Source organism: Sturnus vulgaris, chromosome 15, assembly GCF_052056855.1.
Source record: "Sturnus vulgaris isolate bStuVul1 chromosome 15, bStuVul1.hap1, whole genome shotgun sequence".
NCBI classification, from domain to species: Eukaryota; Metazoa; Chordata; class Aves; order Passeriformes; family Sturnidae; genus Sturnus; species Sturnus vulgaris.
In genome coordinates, this window is record NC_142257.1 from 13130088 (window position 1) to 13150583 (window position 20496).

General features: G+C 36.7%; 1 protein-coding gene across 8 annotated transcripts in view; it reads right to left on the reverse strand.

Annotated features, from left to right (window-relative positions):
• The window catches only part of GABRB2 (gamma-aminobutyric acid type A receptor subunit beta2), a 179751-nt gene that overhangs the window by 16799 nt on the left and 142456 nt on the right, over nucleotides 1–20496 (reverse strand). For all 8 annotated transcript variants that reach the window (XM_088173812.1, XM_088173816.1, XM_088173810.1 and 5 more), the window contains 3 exons: nucleotides 15257–15394; nucleotides 13917–14069; nucleotides 10504–10748 (listed from right to left, as the gene is read on the reverse strand). In XM_088173812.1, the coding sequence (XP_088029938.1) occupies nucleotides 10504–10748; nucleotides 13917–14069; nucleotides 15257–15394 (536 nt within the window). The remainder of the gene's footprint in view (nucleotides 1–10503; nucleotides 10749–13916; nucleotides 14070–15256; nucleotides 15395–20496) is intronic.

Below are 20496 nucleotides of genomic sequence, written 5' to 3' on the forward strand. Positions count from 1 at the left end.
TCTAACATTTTATAATAAATATCCAAATTTTAAAAATCCAGAAAAGTATTTCATATGATCAGTTCAGTGCTGATTTAGAAGCCTGAAGCAGAGACAGTTACACAGCTATAGATACTGCAAGGCTCAGAGGACTAGTCCTGACATTATTAAAATGAAAAGTCTTCTGCTGTAAAATTATTAAAAAAAAAAAAAGCTGACTAAATTAAAATGTTCTGGCATGATTTATTCATACACTGATAGTCTGTTTTCCTGGGGAGACTCTAACATTTTGTCACTCATTTCAAAATGAGTGACAAGAATGAAGAAACTTTCTTTCCAAGATATGGTTAGTCATTTAAAATCTGAGTAAATTTCTGTATATGCAAAATATATACCGATATGTATAATTTAAAAAGTTGTATTATACTTTGATTGTTTTTGTGTATGCATCAATTCTAGGGAAAATAAAAGCTAGATTATAGTTTTCTTCACAATATGGTGGCTTTTTGTGTCTGTATATTTCAATCAAATTTGAGTTCAGTTAGTTAAACATATTATACTTTGAATACTTATAAAATACATGGATAGAAAGCGGTCAAAAAAACCCATTACATTAAAAAAATCATATTGATTTAGGCTTTGTGACCTTTACTGTTGCATCCCTCAGGCCACCAGTGTTAAGTTTCTGACAAGCTCATTACCAGAACACAGAGATTATTTTGAGAACATGAGCAAGGACAGGTATGTAGCTTTTTGCACATAGCTGTAAGATGCACTAAGTTCAGGGAGAAGTCTCACCAATTTTTTACATGGGGAAGAAAACTATATTCAAGTCTTTAATACTTCTTAAAAGAGGAACAGAGACATAAGAATAGAAAAAGATAAAGAATTCCATGTTCTAGTACAACCTTTTATCATTACAAAAGTATTCTTAAAACTAGTTTCTACAAAGTAAAAAAGAAATAATCATATCTAGACATATATTTTCTCTATATACACATATTTGAGTTTAGGCATAATCCTACCAATCTACATACCTAACGTTTTCCTAAGTTACACAAAACTAACTCCTAATGTCTATCTTTCCCCATATGCAGAATTCTGGGAAAGGAGTGGAACCCAAAAGAATTTGTAACTAAGTGAATTTACCAAGAAACATAGGTCTTCATAGGCCAGCTTGACTGTTTCACTAAATTTAGCATATGTGTAAGCACTACAAACCCTAACATGCTTTAAAAAAGACAAAAGTAAGTATTCAATTTCCGCATGTCTAAATGGATGCCTCTAAATGCATCTAAATGTATGGAGTCTTTAGAATGTATTCTCATATAAATAAAGAGACTGACAAACAGGCACTGTAACAACAATATAATAATATTTTTACCACTTAGTGACATCCAAGTGTACATAATCCAGTGACCTCAAAATTCATGAGCACAACTAGGTTACCTTCCCTAGTACATACTACTTGAAGTTACAACTTATGTTTTGGATAGAAATTTACCAGCTCCTGGCTGTGAATTAAACCTTGATAAACTCTTAAGAAATGATGCTTTTCAGGAAATCAATTCACCATATTCCCTAGCCAGACACACCTTCTGGACTCTACCTACATATATTTCTTCTACTTCACTGTACATAATTTGTCTTTTTGTGTCTTATTTTGTCACAACTTGATATAATAACCTAAATTGCACTAAGAGATTATTTTATGAACTAAAATTCGTGTTCTGCTCAGGGTCACAGGCTGTAGATGCAGTACAAAAGCAAATGGGGAGAATGTGCTTTAAACAAGCGTACAGGCACTGGTCTTATATTAATTAAATATGGCATTCAAAGGAGTGCAACTGGACAAAAAAACTCTCATGCAGTTGACTTGACCTTTATTTGGATGTCATGTGGAATACCAGCACAGAAGGTGGAAAATCCCCTTCTGACTGCTTCTGCAAAGTGCAAAGTGCTGTGAGCACTGGAACCTCCTCAAATTTCACTCCTATCCAAACTCTGGTTTGATAAAACACGAAGAGGTTGGCCAAATACTCTGTGCATCACTGACTGTTTCACATGCAAGTTGTTCCTTGAGAATGCATTAATGCAAATTTAGGAGAAACGCTAAGCTTTTATAATCCATGACAACTTTATTACATGTCTTTCAATAAACTGCTGTGTAAGGAATACCTTCTGATCCTGGATCAACAATGAGTCCTCATGCAGCTTTACCTGTTCTGCAAACAAAAAGAAAACTCTCCTTAGAGAGAAAGAAAGGGGATGTAATTCTTTCACCGACATCTGGACAGTGGCAGCATTAGCTCCAGCAATATAGAGCAGTAAGGATTTGAGACTGAAATTTTAAGAGCTTCCGGTTGCCTTAGTGTTTTAATATCCTGCTCAGTTTATTAACTGAGTCTGTGCATATAACCGGTTTTAAAATCCTCTGTTTACCAAAAGCTTTTATATCTTGTTGTAAATGTGTTATATATGCTCACTCATGTTTTATACTAGAAGTACCTCTCATCCTTAGGGTATAAGGCGCCATTCTATGTAATAGGTACTGACTGGTTTTAGGTACCTTTGCAATAGTTTATTCTCCCTGAAGATGCATGATACAATTTCTTCAGATAGAAATGAACAAATACTGTTATTTGAACTGAAAAGGCCAATGGCAAGCCAGCAGTAAATCGGTGGGGAAATAAAGGCATTAGCCAAGCCTAATTGTTTTGGAGCATTGCTTTGGAGCAAGGTCTATTACCTCGGGCCTATAGCCCTGCTAATGCATTTTCACACCACATCCCGGAAATTGAAGACAATGACCTTGTCTGTTTGCAGTGCACTGAAAGCCATCACAAGCTGCAAAAAGCCACAGGTGCAGATCAGTGCATTCACTCTGACTCAGGTTAACACGCTCCTTCATCTAATTCACCCCTCCTTTTCTAGAGACATCTATGGCTATGACAGATTAAAAAAAATACAAAGACTCTTCTAGTTATTCTCTAGTAAAGTGGTGAAAAGTTTGGAAGCTGTCATGGGAAATGTAAGGTAGCACACCAGCACCTGAGCTGTCTGTGCTATTTCCAAGTGTGCTGCTGTATCAGAGGGCATTTCTGGCACAATGGACTAGAAAGTTCTGAGTCTCCTTGCTCCAAGAGCACCCATACATTAGACAGTGAATCTGAAAGTAGGAATCTGGGGAAGCAGAATGCTCTAGAAGCCCATTTGCCTGCTAGATTATACTACTGCCAGTTCATCCTCAGACTACCAGTTGCATAGCTGAAATAACTAGGTGTAATCACTTGTGAAACAGGTGCATGCTCTTATTTCTCTCAAAGCTCTGATAACACAATGGAGTTCCCTTTAGTGAAAGATCTGAGGAAAACTATTGAACTTGTCCAGATAAACTTGGTCAGACTCCTTTCCTTGGTCAAAAAGCTGCAGGAAAAAAACCAGCAGCTGAGACAACTTGAAGGGGAAAAAGTGAGGGCAGGTTAAGCTTCTATGTATTGTTGGCTTGCCATCTCACTTACTTTAGCAACCCTGTGCTAGTCCAGATAGAACAACAATGGACCAAGAGGGCAATGAATTGCAAAGATACCTGTACTTGTTTTATCCTTCTTAGCTCCCTAAGCCCTTCATTTATTTCTTGAGAACACTTCTATTGTATTCAAATCTATTAATATGTGTTTAAACCCATTATCATATTCCATGTTCTTGGTACCCAAATTTTGGATTGAAAAATGCCATTAGTCTGACAGCTTCCCTTGTTCATGATTTGCACTTTCAGCAGCAATGCACTGTCCCTTTCAGGTGTGCTGACTGAATACCTTATGTAATACAAAGAGGTCTGAGTAAAGAATTACTCATTGTTTTAAAAATACACTCAGGATATTTTAAAAAAGTGTTTGCGTTCAGAAAAGAAACCTTATCTAAACATGCATTGGTTAGCAATGTCACTTCACATTTATTTAAAGAAAATGACTGAATAAATCTGTATAAACAGTTTTACAAAGCATTGCATAATACAATGACATTTTCCCCCTCTTTCCCAGATGGAAACTGCTATGTTACTGCTCACAGTAACAGAATATGATTGCAAAATTAAAGGTAGTTTTATTTATGTGACCTATGTTTTCATGTACTTCAGGTATACTGCTGGTGCATTGGAGCATTCTCTGTACTTAAGCTAAGTTGGAAATGTAGACTTTAACGATTACTGCAGATGCATCCAATCTAAAACCACATTTAGTGATGTATTTACATATATTTTACATTATGCAAAACATAATGCTGCTTCTGTGAAGTGGCAGATCAAATGATTTGAAAGAACATAGCTAAGAAATTCTATATAAGGAATATTAATTAGCAATAATTAACTCTTATAAACCTAGATGATTTAACTACAAAGAAAAAAATTTAGTAATTTAGAAATAACTTAAACCCTACCTATATGATATACACTACCTATATGATATACAGGTAAGAATTAGAAAGACTAGAAATGGAAGAAAGGTGCACCAAATCATTATGTGGTAATGCCTCTGTAAGGTTTGATATCTGAGTTGAAAAAAGAAAGCATCGTATCCTGTTTCTAGGTAATATCCCAGTAAGGAAACAATAGTGATGTTGAAGAAAAGACTGACCAGGACCTCCTTAAAGAGACAGATCTGTCTCTTCCTTTTATGAGAATCTTCATGTATGAAGTGTTCCCAATACTCACAGCAAGTATCATCTCTGCTACTGCTTGACACATTTCAGCCTCTGATGCTGTGGAAGAGGATGCCATACAGCTGCTTTTCCATGGGAATCACTTCTTGCCAAACATACAGATGGCAAGAAGCACTTCTTTACAGAGGAAGAGGAGTCAGCCTTTCATTTACCATGATCTTTAAAGCGACAGTCTTTGTTTTACCACTACAGAGGTTTTATGAACTATCCAGAATAACAAATATAGATTTAATTGATATTTAAAAGCATTTTCATCCTACTTATGCCTTGAGAGTAGTCTATTAATGTACATAGTAGTTTGGATCAAATGAGTCAGATGAGCAACTGTAGAAAAAACAGCAATAGACATAACAGCAGGTTATGCAGCTGGTTGACAGGAAATTTAGTAACAGAACACATATTGAAAATACAGAATTTGGCAGGTGATCAGACAGCAAATGTCTAGAAGATATATCAGACTCATCACAATGGTCAGCATCAGCAAGCTCATCTAAATCAGAGTTCCAAGATGGAAACATCCAAGGTAAAACCATTAGAAACAACAAATTAGGAGTAAATTTAAAAACAAACAAAAATAACTTGGCTCCTGGATTCCGGAAAAAATTTAAGGGGAATAAATTTGGTCTGAGAGAGCACCAAAAAACTCATTATCTGAGCTCTCATAACAGAAATGAAACTTATTAAAATGCTGGGGATCTGCATAAGAAATCATTTACAGTTGTACAAGGCTCTACACTGAAATTGTTAGGTGAATCATCTTCTTGGAGACAAAGCCAGACTTCATAGGCAGAAAACCTGAAGAGTTATATGTAGCTTGTTTCCCTTTCCTTGCACCCTTCTATCCCAAAAGGAAACAAGAACAAAAAAATTACAATGAAAAGAAAAAACAGGGTCATAGAGGCTTCTAGATCAAATCTTTCTAGACCATTTGTATGTAGCTACTGAATAAAAAGATACGATTTATGGATTTCAGTAAAGCCTTTGGTACACATTATCTTAAAACAGAAGAGATAACGTCCCAGATGCATGTACAATTACCCATAGAAAGACAGGTAAGTGATATTGGGAAGCCAGAGGCTGTAATTTGGCCCTGTATTTTAATGTATCTGTTAATCATCTTGAAGAAACATAGACAATATTAGCATGAAGATTCATGAAATGCAAAGTACCAAAAGGACACTGAAGACCATCAACATTCTTATCTTAAATACAAAAGCTCACAGAATAAAAAGACATAACAATTGCTTCGACTATCTATACCATAATACCCACTCCCAATGTGCCTATCCTTATGTAACCTTGCAGTACTGTGCCAATCAGAACAGAAGAGACTAGGAAACTTGAGACTACCAAGGCAAGAAAGGCATTTCAAGACATAAGATGAAAAACTTGAAAAGAGAGGTGAGGAAATTACGTGGATACTATCTCAAATAAATGAAAGATGTCTAGAGTAAGTATAAAGTCAATGATTTACCTAGAAGCAACAACACGATTGTTTACAGAAAGAACAACTAGTCTTGACAAGGCAAAAGATGATGAATTAGACTAAAGGAACAAACTGCTAAATGCAGCTTGAGAAGTTTCAAGAGTGGAATGATGATGCTGACAGCCATTTTCATCTGAACTCACTGGAAAGAAAATCAAGCAAGTACAATATGATTTAAAAAGTCTGTGGCAGTGTATCTGCTGGTAACTGAGTCTGACTCTTCCTTGAATTTTATGTTCTTTAAATTTCTATATGATTTTATTACTCAGGTTTCAGTATCCAAGAAGCAAATCAAGATAAAGGCCCAATCCCTTCTCTACCTTTCCATTACTCCAAACTGGATCCACAGTCTTTGAAAATGCAATATATATTATGTGATGATTCAGACTAGATAGATGGAAGAAATTTTTTTTAAACGAAAGTGATTAATCAGTGGAAAAGGTTGCCCAGAGAGGTGGTGGATGCCCCATCCCTGGAAACAGGTATCCAAGGTCATATTGGATGGTGTCCTGAGCAACCTGATCTAGCTGAAGATGACCCTGCTCATTAAAATAAGGTTGGAGTAGGTGACCTTTAAACGTCCCTGCAGATTCAAACAATTCCATGATTAAAAAAACCCTAACAGAACAAACCCCAAACTACCATATTTTGCATATGATATGCACTTGATATGAAATTAAAAAAAAATATTTGAGCAAAGTTTCATCTGGAATAGCCATGGGGAAGGTCTGCAGCCAGCCTGATGGAGTTCACGCTAACAGAAAAAACAGGACACCTGAGTCACCAAATCTCCAAGAGATTGCAATGGATTCAGCAGATACCACAGTCATGGAAAAAAAGGTTCCATTGCACACTGTGTTGTAGGCTCTCTAGTATCTTCTGAATAACACCAAGCAAAAATAGAGATTACCAGTGCCCATGTCCACCCTGGAATCAGTCCATGAAAAAGAATTAAACAGCATAAAGGAAGCATAAATTAACTTCTCCTTCAATTTTGCAAACAGCTGTGGATGAGAGGAATGGTCAGCACTTCTCCTCTCACCACCTTCTGTTGATTGAAAGTTGTATGAGATTGCTACCAAACAAGACTGTTGGAATTTCAAGAAAACTATTACAGATTTTCTGATCTACAAAGTATAAACAAAGATGCTGCGCTACAAATAGCAGTTCCAGTAACTATTTATCCACCTCTTTTACAGTGTCAATGCTGAATGCAGTAACGGAAGTTGTTTTGAGTAAAAGTTTTCATCCTCACATTTTGAGGTTTACTCCTCATAGCATCAATCTTCTCTCATATAGTACCTGATTTTGATGTTCATAATATTGCATATAGTGATTCAAGAGGAATCTTGTAATATCACAAAAGAACACTCATACCTTGTAAAATCAATCCTTCACTATTGGAGCCTAGTTAAAGATGGAATGTTTGTGAGATTCCATTTATAAAATATGTTGGTTTTTATGAAAAACTGTTTCTGAACTAATTTCAGCACTTCAGACCCCTTTTTGATTCTTATAAATGAAAACAATTACATAATATGTCTCCCTTTAACAGAGAAAATATTCAGTTCCATTAAAAACTAATTCATTTTCTTCTGCTGGTCAAACAACAAGAACAGCTGTTAGCTCCTTTCCTTCTCCCCTGAGCAGTCTCTGTGCAGTAAGACAAGTTCTCTGAGCCTCTCCTATTTGATTCCCTGTCTTTGGCTTAAAAGATGGCAAACCTGATTACCAGATCAGAGTGGATCTGGACAATCCCAGAGTGGAACTGCCACAGACTGTTGTTGGGGATTAGGTTTTTTTCCTTTCCTCTCCGTCTGTGGAATTTCTTCCCATTGACATGCTAAGGGATATTGAGGCTGAGTCCTTGAGACCCTCAGAGGGTGGAGGGAAGGGGGGGTGTTAGAAGATTAGAAGCAGGTAAAGGAGGCTGGGAGGCAGTTGCTCGCTCACTTGCTCTTGGAGTCAGAGGAGGAAGGCCGATGCTACCGCCGCCCCCGCCCCCCCCATCCCAACGCCAGGAGCTGCTTCTTCTGTTGTTGGACCCCGCACTGCTGCCCTGCTTGGACGCTTTCTCGCTTCAGCTTGCTATCTCCAAGCATCCTGTTGGAGCACCGGGACCAACGCTGTGAGCAAAGTCTTTCCTCCATCGCTTTCCCATCTGGGACACTGCCGCCATCATCCCCAGCAGCCCTGCAGCTGCTCCTGTCCACTCGGGAACCTGCCAAACTCAATGCCAATGGTGACGGTAACTGCAGCGCACAGAAGGGCGCCTGCAGCTGAGAAGGACTGGAACTGGCTTACTGTTCTGTTCTCTGTTAATTTCATAGTTGTTGTTTTTGCTTGTCTTGTTAGATATACTAGCAAACAACTGTTATTTCTATCCCTGTATCTTTGCCCGAGAACCCCTTAATTCCAAAATTATACTAACTCAGAGGGATTTGTTAGCTCCATTTCGAGGGAAGGCCCCGCTCTTCCCTAGCACACCTGTCTTTTTCAAACCAGGACAACTGTTAACCATACTGGCCTAGTACATTAGCAAAAAAGTTCAGTATAAAAAAAAAAAAAAAGTAATGTAAAGTTGTTACTTTTGTTCCACAGTGTAGTTTGTGTAAGCTGGTAAATTTCTGCAACAGTTACTGAAATTAATTTACTCTACCTAGCGAATTTGATTAGCATATCACTTACTGCTTTCAAATTCTTTTTCATGGTTAGCAATTTTCCAGCGGACTTCAGCAATTCTGTTACACAGCTGAAAGAACTATTGCATGAGCAAGAATATTGAAAACACCACAAGTGAAGCAAAGTGTATAAAAATATACCTCAGCTAGAGGTGGTATTCTGACACTTATGGATCTTCAGTTTCTACTGATGTTAGAGGAAAGGCTTCAGGTAAATGCAGGTCTAGTCTTACAAAATTACAGGGTAGTTTATAGCATTTTTTAAAAAGTGAAATTTAATTTTAAAAACTAAAAAAAACCCCTTTCCATATTAAATAAAAACTCACAGATCTTTTTATTTCTGAAAAGTCACCACTAGAAACAAAAACACGTTAGTGTCTTCATGAACTTGACAATGTTAAAAGTTAATATATATTAACATCAAAATTAAACTCATCATTATGAGTATGCTTTCATTAAAATATGTTTCTCTCCAATCAAAAAGTAAAAAAATAAACCAATGAATGGATGAGATCTGAACCATGGCGATATAACTGTCCTTCTTACAAACTATATCCTAGAAAACTGTTTTGTGCTATCAACATGTGATGGATTTTTGGAATAAAATATTATTCTGTCTTTAGGCCCATTATGTGTGAAGAGGTTCTGAACAAACATTAGAAATTTCACTACTACAGCTGTATGAAACTTAAGTTTCTGATTGACAAATAATCCCTTGAGGTTTTTTTAATGCAGATTTATTTTTTAATTCTGACTTTGACTTTTTTTCTCCTTGGGCTGTCCTTATGAATTACAACTCAAAGAGCTTCTCCTGACAAAAAAAAAAAAAAAAAAGTCCCCCCAAACATAATTCAACCTCATTTAACTTTCCAATTTTGCATATGTGTGAAAGTTTATACATTTTAGACTGAGAACATTTCTGCATTCAGCACAGATTTGCCACTGTATGATATTCATCCCAAAATGGTCAAAGTGATAAATTACAAGTGCTTTATGATAAGTGCCCCATTTTCATTAAGCATAATGGATACTTCTCCCTGAAGTGTGTATCTTGGCAAATATCTTTTCTGCCTCAATTCTCCATCCCTAGGGGGCCACTTTTAGATTCAAAATTAAGTACACAGCACATTGATGGCTTATTTCTGAGTTCCTAATTTAGTCAATAGTATCCTGGCCCATTATACATTGAAAATATGCAAACTTGTCAAGCTTTAAACACTCCTGTGGCAAATATTTCTTACCCAGCTCATCTGAAAGATTTATGAAAGCAGATTAAATTTAGGTTTTAGTTGCAATGTTCCATATAGATTTTACTAGAATATACAGCCATCATTTTGGATTTATTCCTTTGGAAACATATTGTACATATTCAAGTCTAAATTCTGACTAAGAAAACATCTCTCAGTAAAGCTTCACTGACTGCATGCTTTAGAAACAAGTTATTCAGCTTTCCAGGCTAGAGGGCAACATTCATTGCTGAGGTGGCTAAATACACTGCTCTGCAGAGCTAAGACAAGGTCATCATAATTACACTCCACTCATTTTCTACAAGAAATCACATTTTAAAGCACTGTCTGACAGAAGTTAGAGTCTGCCTCCTTGGGGAAATGCTAAAAATTTATCCCCATTACAGTTTACCTTATTGACATCCATTCGCAACTTCTCATTGTTTGCACTGGCAGCTTTTTCTGCTGCTTTCTTTTGACGCTGAGGTCCCCTGCCAAAGAAGATGTAGTTGACCAATGCATACTCCAGCAGAGCCATGAAAACGAAGACAAAACACCCCATAAGGTACATATCAATAGCTTTCACATATGGAATTTTGGGAAGAGTCTCTCGAAGATGGGTGTTAATTGTTGTCATTGTAAGCACAGTTGTGATTCCTGGAAAAAAGAATTGAGAAGTCTAGTGATTGAAAGAATTTTAATTTCTTTTCCAGAATAATAATTTATACAATTCAAATGCTAGATTGAAAAATATATTTTTCCCCTGGTGCAAAAAAGATATCTCTAACCTCTGTCCATATTCATAGAATCCTAGAAAAGTTTGGGTTGGAAGGGAACTTCAAAACCATCCAGTACCATGGGAAGGGAACTTTCCTAGACCAAGTTGCTCATAACCTCATCCACTCTGGTCTTGATTATTTCCAGGGATAGCAAAGCCCCAATCCAGGCAACATGATCCACTGTCTCACCACACTCACAGTGAAGCATTTCTTCCTAAAATCTAATCTAAATCCACACGCTGTCAGTTTAAAGGCGTATCCCTTTGTCCCAAGTCCCTCTCCAGCTCTCTTGGAGCCCTTTTAGGCTCTCACAGGTGCTGTAAGGTCTCACTGGAGCCTTCTCTGCTCCAGGCTGAACAATTCCAACTCCCTGTCTTCATAGACAGAGGTTCTCCAGTCACTCAATTATCTTTGAGACATTTCTCCAGCCCCTTAAGGTCCCTCTGGATGGCATCTCTTCCCTCCAGCATGTGGAAAGCACCACACCGCTCAGTGACTTGCTGAGGATGCTCTCAATCCCATTGTCCATGTTGCTGGCAGAGGTGTTAAGAAGCACCAATCCCAACACAGATGTCTGAGGACACTTGTCACTGGTCTCCACTTGGACATCAAACTGTTGGCTGCAACTATTTAAGTACAACCACCCAGCCAATTCCTTATTCACTGAGTGTCCATCCAACAAATCCATAACTCTTCAGTTTGGAGAGAAGGATCTCATGCATAACAGTGTCAGATGCTTTGTGCAAGTCCAGGTAGATGACATCAGTTGCTTTTCCCTCATTCCACCATTGTTGTGACCCTGTTGTAGATGGCCACAGACTTTTTCAGGCACAACTTGCCCTTACTGAAGCCAAGTTGACACTCGTGAATCACCTCCTTAGTTTCCATGTGCCTCAGCATAGTTTCCAGGAGGATCTACTCCATGACCTTGACAGGTACCAATGTGAGGCTGACAGTTCTGCAGTTCCCCAAATTTTCTTTTTTTCCCCCCTCTTAAAAAGACGGCTTTGCTTCCACTTTTCCAGTCAGTGAAACTTCGCCAGGCTGCCATGGCTTCTCAAATATGATGGATAGTTTTCGCCAATTTATTTGCCAGTTCCCTCAGGATCTGCAGATGCATCTCATCAGGTCTCAAGGACTTGTGCTTGGGATCCCCAGGTTCCTTACTAAGATGGTCTCAGACAAGATCCTTTAAGCAGGTGGTTCTTCATTCTCCCAGCCGCAGCCTTTGCCTTCTGCAACTTGGCAACGTATCTGGAGCACTTGTCCATGAGAGCAAGGCATTAAAAAGGTGCTCAGTACCTCAGTCTTCTCCAGACCCTGTTTCCTTTCAGAGAGGACTTCCATTTTCCCTTACTGTCTTTTAGCACTGATGTACCTATATAGAAGCTTTTCTTGTTGCCTTTGACATCCCTGGACAGATTTAGTTCTGTCTTAGGGCTTTAGCTTACCTAACCTGATTCCTGGCTGCTCAGATTTTTTGTGTGTATTTCTCACAGGCTACGTGACCTTGCTGCCACTCTCTATAGATATCCTTTCTGTGTTTGAATTTTTCCAGGAACATCTTGTTCAGTCCTTATCTTGGACTCGGATTTTTTGCATAGCATAAAAAACATTATACCTGTAATAAATTGAGCTCAGTCAAGCAAACACTAGGTGGATTCCATAAGTATATTTTCAACCACCTAAACTGCAACCTTCTGTAATGAGTCTCACTTAAAAATTACAGGCTACATACAGTCACTTTATCTTGCTTTCCTCCAGCATTTTCAGGATGCCAGCAGTCTCAAATTCTTAAGGCAAAATGCGACACAGAAAGGTCTGGTAAAACTCAGATATATTCTATAACATTAAAATGTCAAATTCTCAATGGCGTATTTTATAGGCATTTACTTGTTTTAGCTATATAAGATCTGTACTGGCAGGAATCAGTCTGATTTAGACAAAATTTGGCAACAGATAGAGATACTTATTTTTGTAACATACTCCTTATGATGAGGGGCACAGAATAAACAGGCACACATGGGACTATTGATGATATTTACACATACTTTAGATATTAATTAGGGAAACAGTTTTCCTTTTGGAATGTAAGGTAATTAAGAAAAAAATAATCAGATTCTTACAATAGTTTAGGTTGGAAAACACCTTTAAGTTCATTGAATCCAATCTTTAACTCAGCACTGCCATCACTAAACCATGTCCCCAAGCACCAAATCTACACATCTTTTAAATCTCTTCATGAATGGTAACTCCACCACTTCCCAGAACCGTCTCTGCTAGTGCTGGAAACCTTTTTGGTGAAGAGATTTCCCCTAGGATCTAATCTAAACCTTCCCTACCATAACTTGAGGCCATTTCCTCTTGTCCTTTCACTTGTTACTTGGCAGAAGAGATCAACCCCTCGCTGGCTGCACCCTCCTCCCAGGACGTTTTAGAGAGCAAGAAGGTCCCTCCTGAGCCTCCTTTTCTCCAGGCTGAGCTCCCCCAACTGCTCCTCATCAGTCTTGTGCTCCAGACCCTTCCCCAGCTCTCTTGCCCTTCTCTGGACACCCTCCAGCACCTCAATGTCTGTCTTGAAAGGAGGAGCCTAGAACTGGACACGGGATTTGAGGCACAGCCTCCTCCCTCAAAGAGGACAACCCTAATAAAACTTTATTTAATTCCTGAAAGGAAAAGCAATTTATAATCCACAACACAATGCTGAATGTGTGTTCTGGACTGCCACGGGCAAAAGCAAACTAAGTGCATTCTTTTCAGAGAAAAAACAAGCAGCAAGAAAGCAACAGAATATGTTGAGACAGTTAGGCTAGTTTTGGTTACAATGATTATACAGCTAGATGATTCAGACATGAAATCATTTTAATTTTTATTTAAATTCTGATGTGTTAAATGCTGATTCAAATAATACAAAGCTTAACAAGCCAAACATAAAAAGATCTAACATATATTTTTTTATTTTCAAATCATGCACTATCCACTCAGCTAGAAGCCAGAAAAACCATTCAGCTAATGCACATCACATGAAATGTGTAAAAATACCTACCTAAAGCAACTCTTGCAGCTGAAGCATCATAATTAATCCAGAAGGAAACCCAAGAAAGGATAGTGATCAGAATAGAAGGCATGTAGGTCTGTAGAATGAAGTAACCAATGTTTCTCTTAAGTTTAAAGCTGAGAGACAGCCTTGGGTAGGCACCTAAAAGAGAATATTTGGTATGGCCATAATTTATTTGTATAATGCCTGAAAACATTTTTCTTTTCTGTCATTTTGGTTATATTTTCATTCAACATAGTACACTCAGAGCTGAAATATCCAGGATATTCAGCTGCAAAATTTCCAGCAAGAATTAGGATTAAATCATCTTTTATGCTAAGGATACAAAGATGCTCTAGTTGTTTATCAGCTGGTAATCATAACATTCAACCATCAACAGCCAAAATACACATCAGAGCAACAAAGCAACAAAGAAATGCCTCTTCTCTGACAAACTGGTGTATGTCAGCTTCAGTGTAATCCTTATCCTAAACCTCTTCCCAAGAATGGCAACACTCGTCTTTTGTCACTGGATTCCAGAAATATTGTAGTGTATAAAACATTTGTTAATATGGGTACCTAGAAATCATTCTTCCCATTTCTGCTTGATTTTGAAGAATTTGGGATGTAAAATCCTTCAATATTCCCTCCAAAGATAATTTCTGCCCACATCTGGAAAGTGAGTTTTGAAGATAATTGTTTTTAACACACCTAATGGGTTTCTCAAGTAGGTAGAAAATATCTCCTAGTAACAGCCGAATCCAACTCTTCCCTCTCTTGAACAATTTAATGTCATTGAACTATGTTAGTTATTTGTTTGCTTTATTTTAATTTCATGAAATCCAATCTGATTTTCTGCTCCTTTTCAGAAAGCATCTTTTCAGCCTTCAGAAAGTAATACATTTGCTAGAATAGGTTAAACTGGAAATCCTGGAAAAAGCATTTTAAAGATTTTACATTGAAGACAAAATAATTAGTCTAATACATCTCTAACTCAGCAAAACAAACGTCTAAAAATACAGAGAAAAGGTTCCTAAATTTCCTACACTCTGGGTTGGGTTTACAGCACAGAGGAATAAGTGGCTTAATCAGTTTTCATAGGTAAACAGAAAATGCAGCTCATTCGATGAGCCTTAACATGACAGATTACTGCGCCCTCTTCATATGTTAATGAATGATGCCTTATACACTATGGAAGCTGTAATAAAAACTTCTGCTTTCCAAATTCACAGTTGCTATTCTATTTTATTTCTGTTTCTAAAAGTTTTGCTTCTCAACTGCACACAGAGAATTAATCCAGTTTTAAAAGTTTTTTAAATAATTCCCCTTTTAAGTTCCCCTCCACAAACCTGTAGAGAAAACAACATTCTTGGTGATAAGCTTGTAGTCTACAATGGAGAACTGTGGCAGTTCAATCTTTGTCACTCCTGTGACTGCATTATCACCCCCACGCCAGTAAAATTCAATGTCATCTGTTGTATAGCCATCTATAAAAATAGGAATAAACAAGTGAGATACAAATCTCTTCTGACATCATGGGCAACAGTTCATGAACTCAAAATACATAAAATATATTTCTAAAATTAAACCATTTAGAAACATACAGACACAGGTCATTCCAAATATAACTTCAAAAGGCAATCCTATGTGTATTTTAATATTTGTTGGCTTTGTATTTTTTTAAAGATACGTTAATACATGAATGTATTAACAAGACAGGCCTTTAAAATCAAATTAAGACTATACACATTCCATCTCTAGATCGCAGCTGTACATCAGCTTAAGGTAACTTCTGATCCCAAAGCTGGATAAAATGGCATGAGTTTGCTGTAATTTCTGTCCCTGAGCTGAAACATCAGCACTGGCAATGTTTAGTTTTAAGTTGTAAAAAATAGCATAATGATTTTTCTAAAAAGGTTTGAATGCAGTAAAAGACAGCCACATTCAGTAAGGCTTGTAAGAGGCCTCGTAGGAAGCAACTATAGCAGATGCAACATCCATCAGTGGCAAAAAAACCATCCACAAGAAATCAACCAAAGGAAAAAATTTCCACCACCTAAAAAAACACCCAGAACACAGCACAGTCATAAAAAGTATCCATGAAAAAGGAAACTGGGTTCCCAAGTGGTAGCTGAGCCAAGCTGCATGCTACAGAGTTGGTGTACAGAAATGATCATGAGAGATCAGAAATGAATCTATTGCAAAAGCAGGAAATACAATATTCATTAATGTTTCATTATGAATGAATCTAAAGATTTTGTAATTGAAAGTTGTAAATAAAATCAACTAAAACACAAAATAATGACCATGACTTTTTTGCAAATTGAGATAATAAAAATATAAACCACCTTGATTTTAAGTCCTCATCCATAGACAAAGAACAAAATTGTTCACTAAATACCATTTTAGAGTGTTCAAATACCACTGAATTTCAAGGAATAATGCATAGAACTTATAAAACTGTTCCTGTGCATCATAAATTTTTGATAATCCAAGTAGCAACCAGGTGTACAGTGTTAGCGGAACGCAAGCAAGTTTGAAGACATGAACCAAATAATCTGTAAAAACACTGAACCAACTATAAAAATATATCTAATACACAGAATTTTAAAAAGTGTTTTGGTAGATACATTCCAATAGTATGTTGATAGCAATTCCAGAGTTTTGTATAAGAGAGCCTTTTACTTTCCTGGTCACAATCTTCAGAAAAGAGGCAAACAGTTTACTTATGTCTCCTTGCCTAGCACCACTTTATATTTTTCAAGTCTTTTTCTAGGCTTTCAGAGAGAGAAATAAAATAAAATCTAAAATAAAATAAAGTCTAAAATAAAATAAGGACGATTAATTATATTGGCTGATCTTGAGATGTAAAAGCCATTTACTGCATTTCATGTTACGAAAAATATAACAAAACATCCTTAGGGAGTTTAGGAAGCTTGATATTACTTTTTTGGGAGTATCTTTGTGATATTGTCAAGTTTTGCTGATATTCTGACATCTACCCTGCCCTCCAGTGGCAAGTTCCAGATTGTAATACCATTTACTGAACTTGGTGGGATTAATCAAGGTAATTTATTTAATTCTTAAGTAACTAAACTGTTAAACTTCACAGCTAATAAATCAATATTTTATTTTTATTTTGTTTATTTCTGAAAAAAACACAAATGTTAAAATAAGTTTCAGAAGGGAAAAACACCACTTTTCTATGTAAGGGGAAAAGTTTATAAAAGTGCTAAAAGGCTTTTTATTTGGTTGTATTTTTTAGAATATCTATTAGAAGAACTTTTTTGCCAAACTGCCTATGAGCAGTTTAGACTTGAACTGTCTAATCTTACTTGGGTTCACACAAGAGAACTTTAGGATTTACATTCCAGCTGATTGCCAAATGCTTCAGCATTACTCTCTACCAAGAAGACGTGATTCAGCTTCTTCCTAGATTCTCAGAGCCTTAACACTAAGCAAACATTGACAACTACTTCTTAGGAGAGAGGAATCCTTGGAAACTCTTACCCACAGGTTCAAACCCAAGATTCCAAACTGCAGCTCTGGGTGGCTTTGAGGAGAACTCCCTGCTGCTTAAGGGAACTACATTGGGCAAATGATAAGCTGAGACAGACTCAGAATGACAAGACTTGTTAGTAGGTATCAATAAGGAGAATTTCAAGAAGTCTGTTTAAGCTTTCATTAAAATATTTCTCCCTCTTTCCAAAAAGGATAAAATTATCCCATTCATTTCAGAGCGTGGAGGAGAGAAAAGAATGTTACAGTCATCTGCACATGAATGTTCTTGTGTACTGCTAAAGTACCCAGAGATAGATAATCGGATACAAGTCTAATATCTGAAAACATCTGCCAAAAGAGAGAATGGGCCTATTCATTCTCTAGTGGATGTTTTACAGTAAAGTCCAATTACGTGAGGCTCTAATAAACTCCTTCTGCAGGAAGGTGGGACTCAAAACAATTCTACTTACTAGTTAAAATTATTTAAAGATCAACCAATTTAAAATAGTAATAAGCACTCTAGAAAAAACAATTTATAGCTCTTGACAAGAAAAAAACAAGAGTTAATAAAGTCAGTTCAGTACTTCTAAATTATCAGACCACATGTTGGTGAAGTAGAAACATAAGCATACTAAACCCAAAAATGTTCCATGTAATCTTTGCAAAAAGGTAAGTTTAGCACAGAACACTATTTGATTTAGACTGTAAAACAACAGTTAGTTTACTATATATTAAATTGTATGTAGCTCTGTTGCCAGTGGAGACCATCTGATTGATCACTTTTCCCTCAATCATTTATATATCATCATCAGCATGATTTACTTCACGTTCAGAAAGTTCAATTTCTCATTTCTGTCATGCATCACACACTGGCAGTCAACCAAATCAATACATTGTCCTGGTAATATGGCACCAATCCTGAGAGAAGCAAAGCATTCTTGACTTTCATTAACAGAGACAGGGAATTTATCATCCTGTATACATTGAGGAATGATAGATGACAAAGCACTGTAGAGAAAAAACAAACAGCTAGTAGAACATAAAATAAAAACCCCTTAACGTAGAAACTATAAAGTACCAATTTTTGCCAGCCTATTCAAGACAAGTCAAAAATAGGAAATTCTTCTAATATAAACAACCTAAAATGAAAGCTGAAGCATTACTGGCTGAAAATGAAAATATTTAGACACAAGATAATTATCAGAAACACCATACAATAGAAGAAGTATATTTTTCTGAAAAACTCAGGATTTATCAGGATTAACTGCCTCACAATGCTGCAGTTTATACATGACAGCTGGGAGATATTTTACATCTACACATCTACAGCATGCACTGTGTAGGAATTCAAGTGGTCCACATTACTGACACTGTGGCAGCACCTGGAGACTGAAGATATCTGTTGATTTTTTGGGGCGGGAAGAGGGAGGAAATGATATAAACATGCAAAACAGTGAAAATGTGCCTAAAACAAAGGGAGGATTCTGAGGCCATGTCCTAACCTTTCTCTGCTCCGAACCATGAGCAATTTGTGTGAACTTGGGCAATACATGCACACATCCTGCATCACCTCTGAGCTAAGGAGAATCACTTCAGCATTGACAAGGAGACACATGAGACAAAAGCATTCCGTTAGCACCTGTCTAAATCCTAACTCCAGTTGTTAAAGCTTATCCAACTAACTGTTCCTTCAGTTACAACCTATTTCTGTGATTCTGAGCATTGAGAATATGGAATTATGATGAAGCATAGTTCAGCTGCTTCAAAATTTTTGCTAAGCAGGTCTGAAGACTTGATGAGAGCAGGGAGCACACTCCCCCTTTTATCACTGAGGTATTTGTCTTTTGCTCACCAATAAAAACATATGAGAACACAGTTTACAGCAGATTCTGGACTTAAATACTATTACAAAGCAACCATTTACAAGATGAATACTGTATACTTGGTGGAGAATAACAGAGCTGCATTATACACATGTCATTCTTGGGGGATAAGAAATTACAAATGTACATTACTATATGCATAAACCTACGGCGTCATATATAGGGAATGAGTAACAACTATTTAATTTCTTTGGCTGTTATCAAATGGATTTTCTTTGCCTAGCCACTCACAATATGGTAGCTTCCCAAAATGAAATGGAGAGAACTCATGCATGGTATCTATACCCAAGTAAATGCTTTGATTACAACTATACAATATATTGTTAGCTAGCAATCATAATACATTAATTTATATGAATGCATGTCATAGATTTTCAGATTAATTGGAGAACTTGGCATCTACAGGGCCTGTAAAAGAGATGAATGCTATAAAGAAATATTAAATTGATTAATCTTGTTTGTATAATAGACTGTAGGATACCTTTAGTAGCAATAGCTATAGATTTATTTTTAAACATAGAACCACTACTGCCTCCTTTTTTAAGATTTTCTTCAGCAGTTCTGCATTTACATAGAGTAAACAGCAAAATTATTTATAAAACCATAGTTACATGCAAAGCACGTTTTGAAATTCTGAAGCCTTTCAGATCTCTCAAACTTGTTTCACCGCATCACTTCAGCCTTCACTTATTCAATTCACTTATTCATTCAAAAACATAGCTAGAAAGAGAAAGCTAAAGTGTTTCTTTGAATTTGCAGCGATGTTTGAAGCTGAGGAGAACACAAGACATGAGGTGCTGAAACCAGTGGGGTGAAACAAGTGTGAGTGGGAAAAACAGAGTTTGTATGCCAGAGCAACTGGAAAAAAGCACATCACACTTGTTTCTTTCTCATCCCCTCTAAATTCTGTCTTTCTGCATAAAACATTAAAATTCTTACATTTCACTCCAAAGGCTTTTTCCCCCTAAGGCTCTGAGGATTTGGATACAAAGAGGATTTTTTAACTGCCGTGAAATTTAATTGATTTTTAGATTAAATTGGCAACCTTCTCAAAAAACAATCATCTTCAAGTTCTTCAAATGGCTCCTTACTGGGGAGAGTAGAGTGGGTCAAAGAGACAGAAATGTGATGCTGTAATTACTATATACAACTATTTTTTAAAAAGTGTCTTTTGATGAACCAGTGAAATGACAAAATTGATTCCA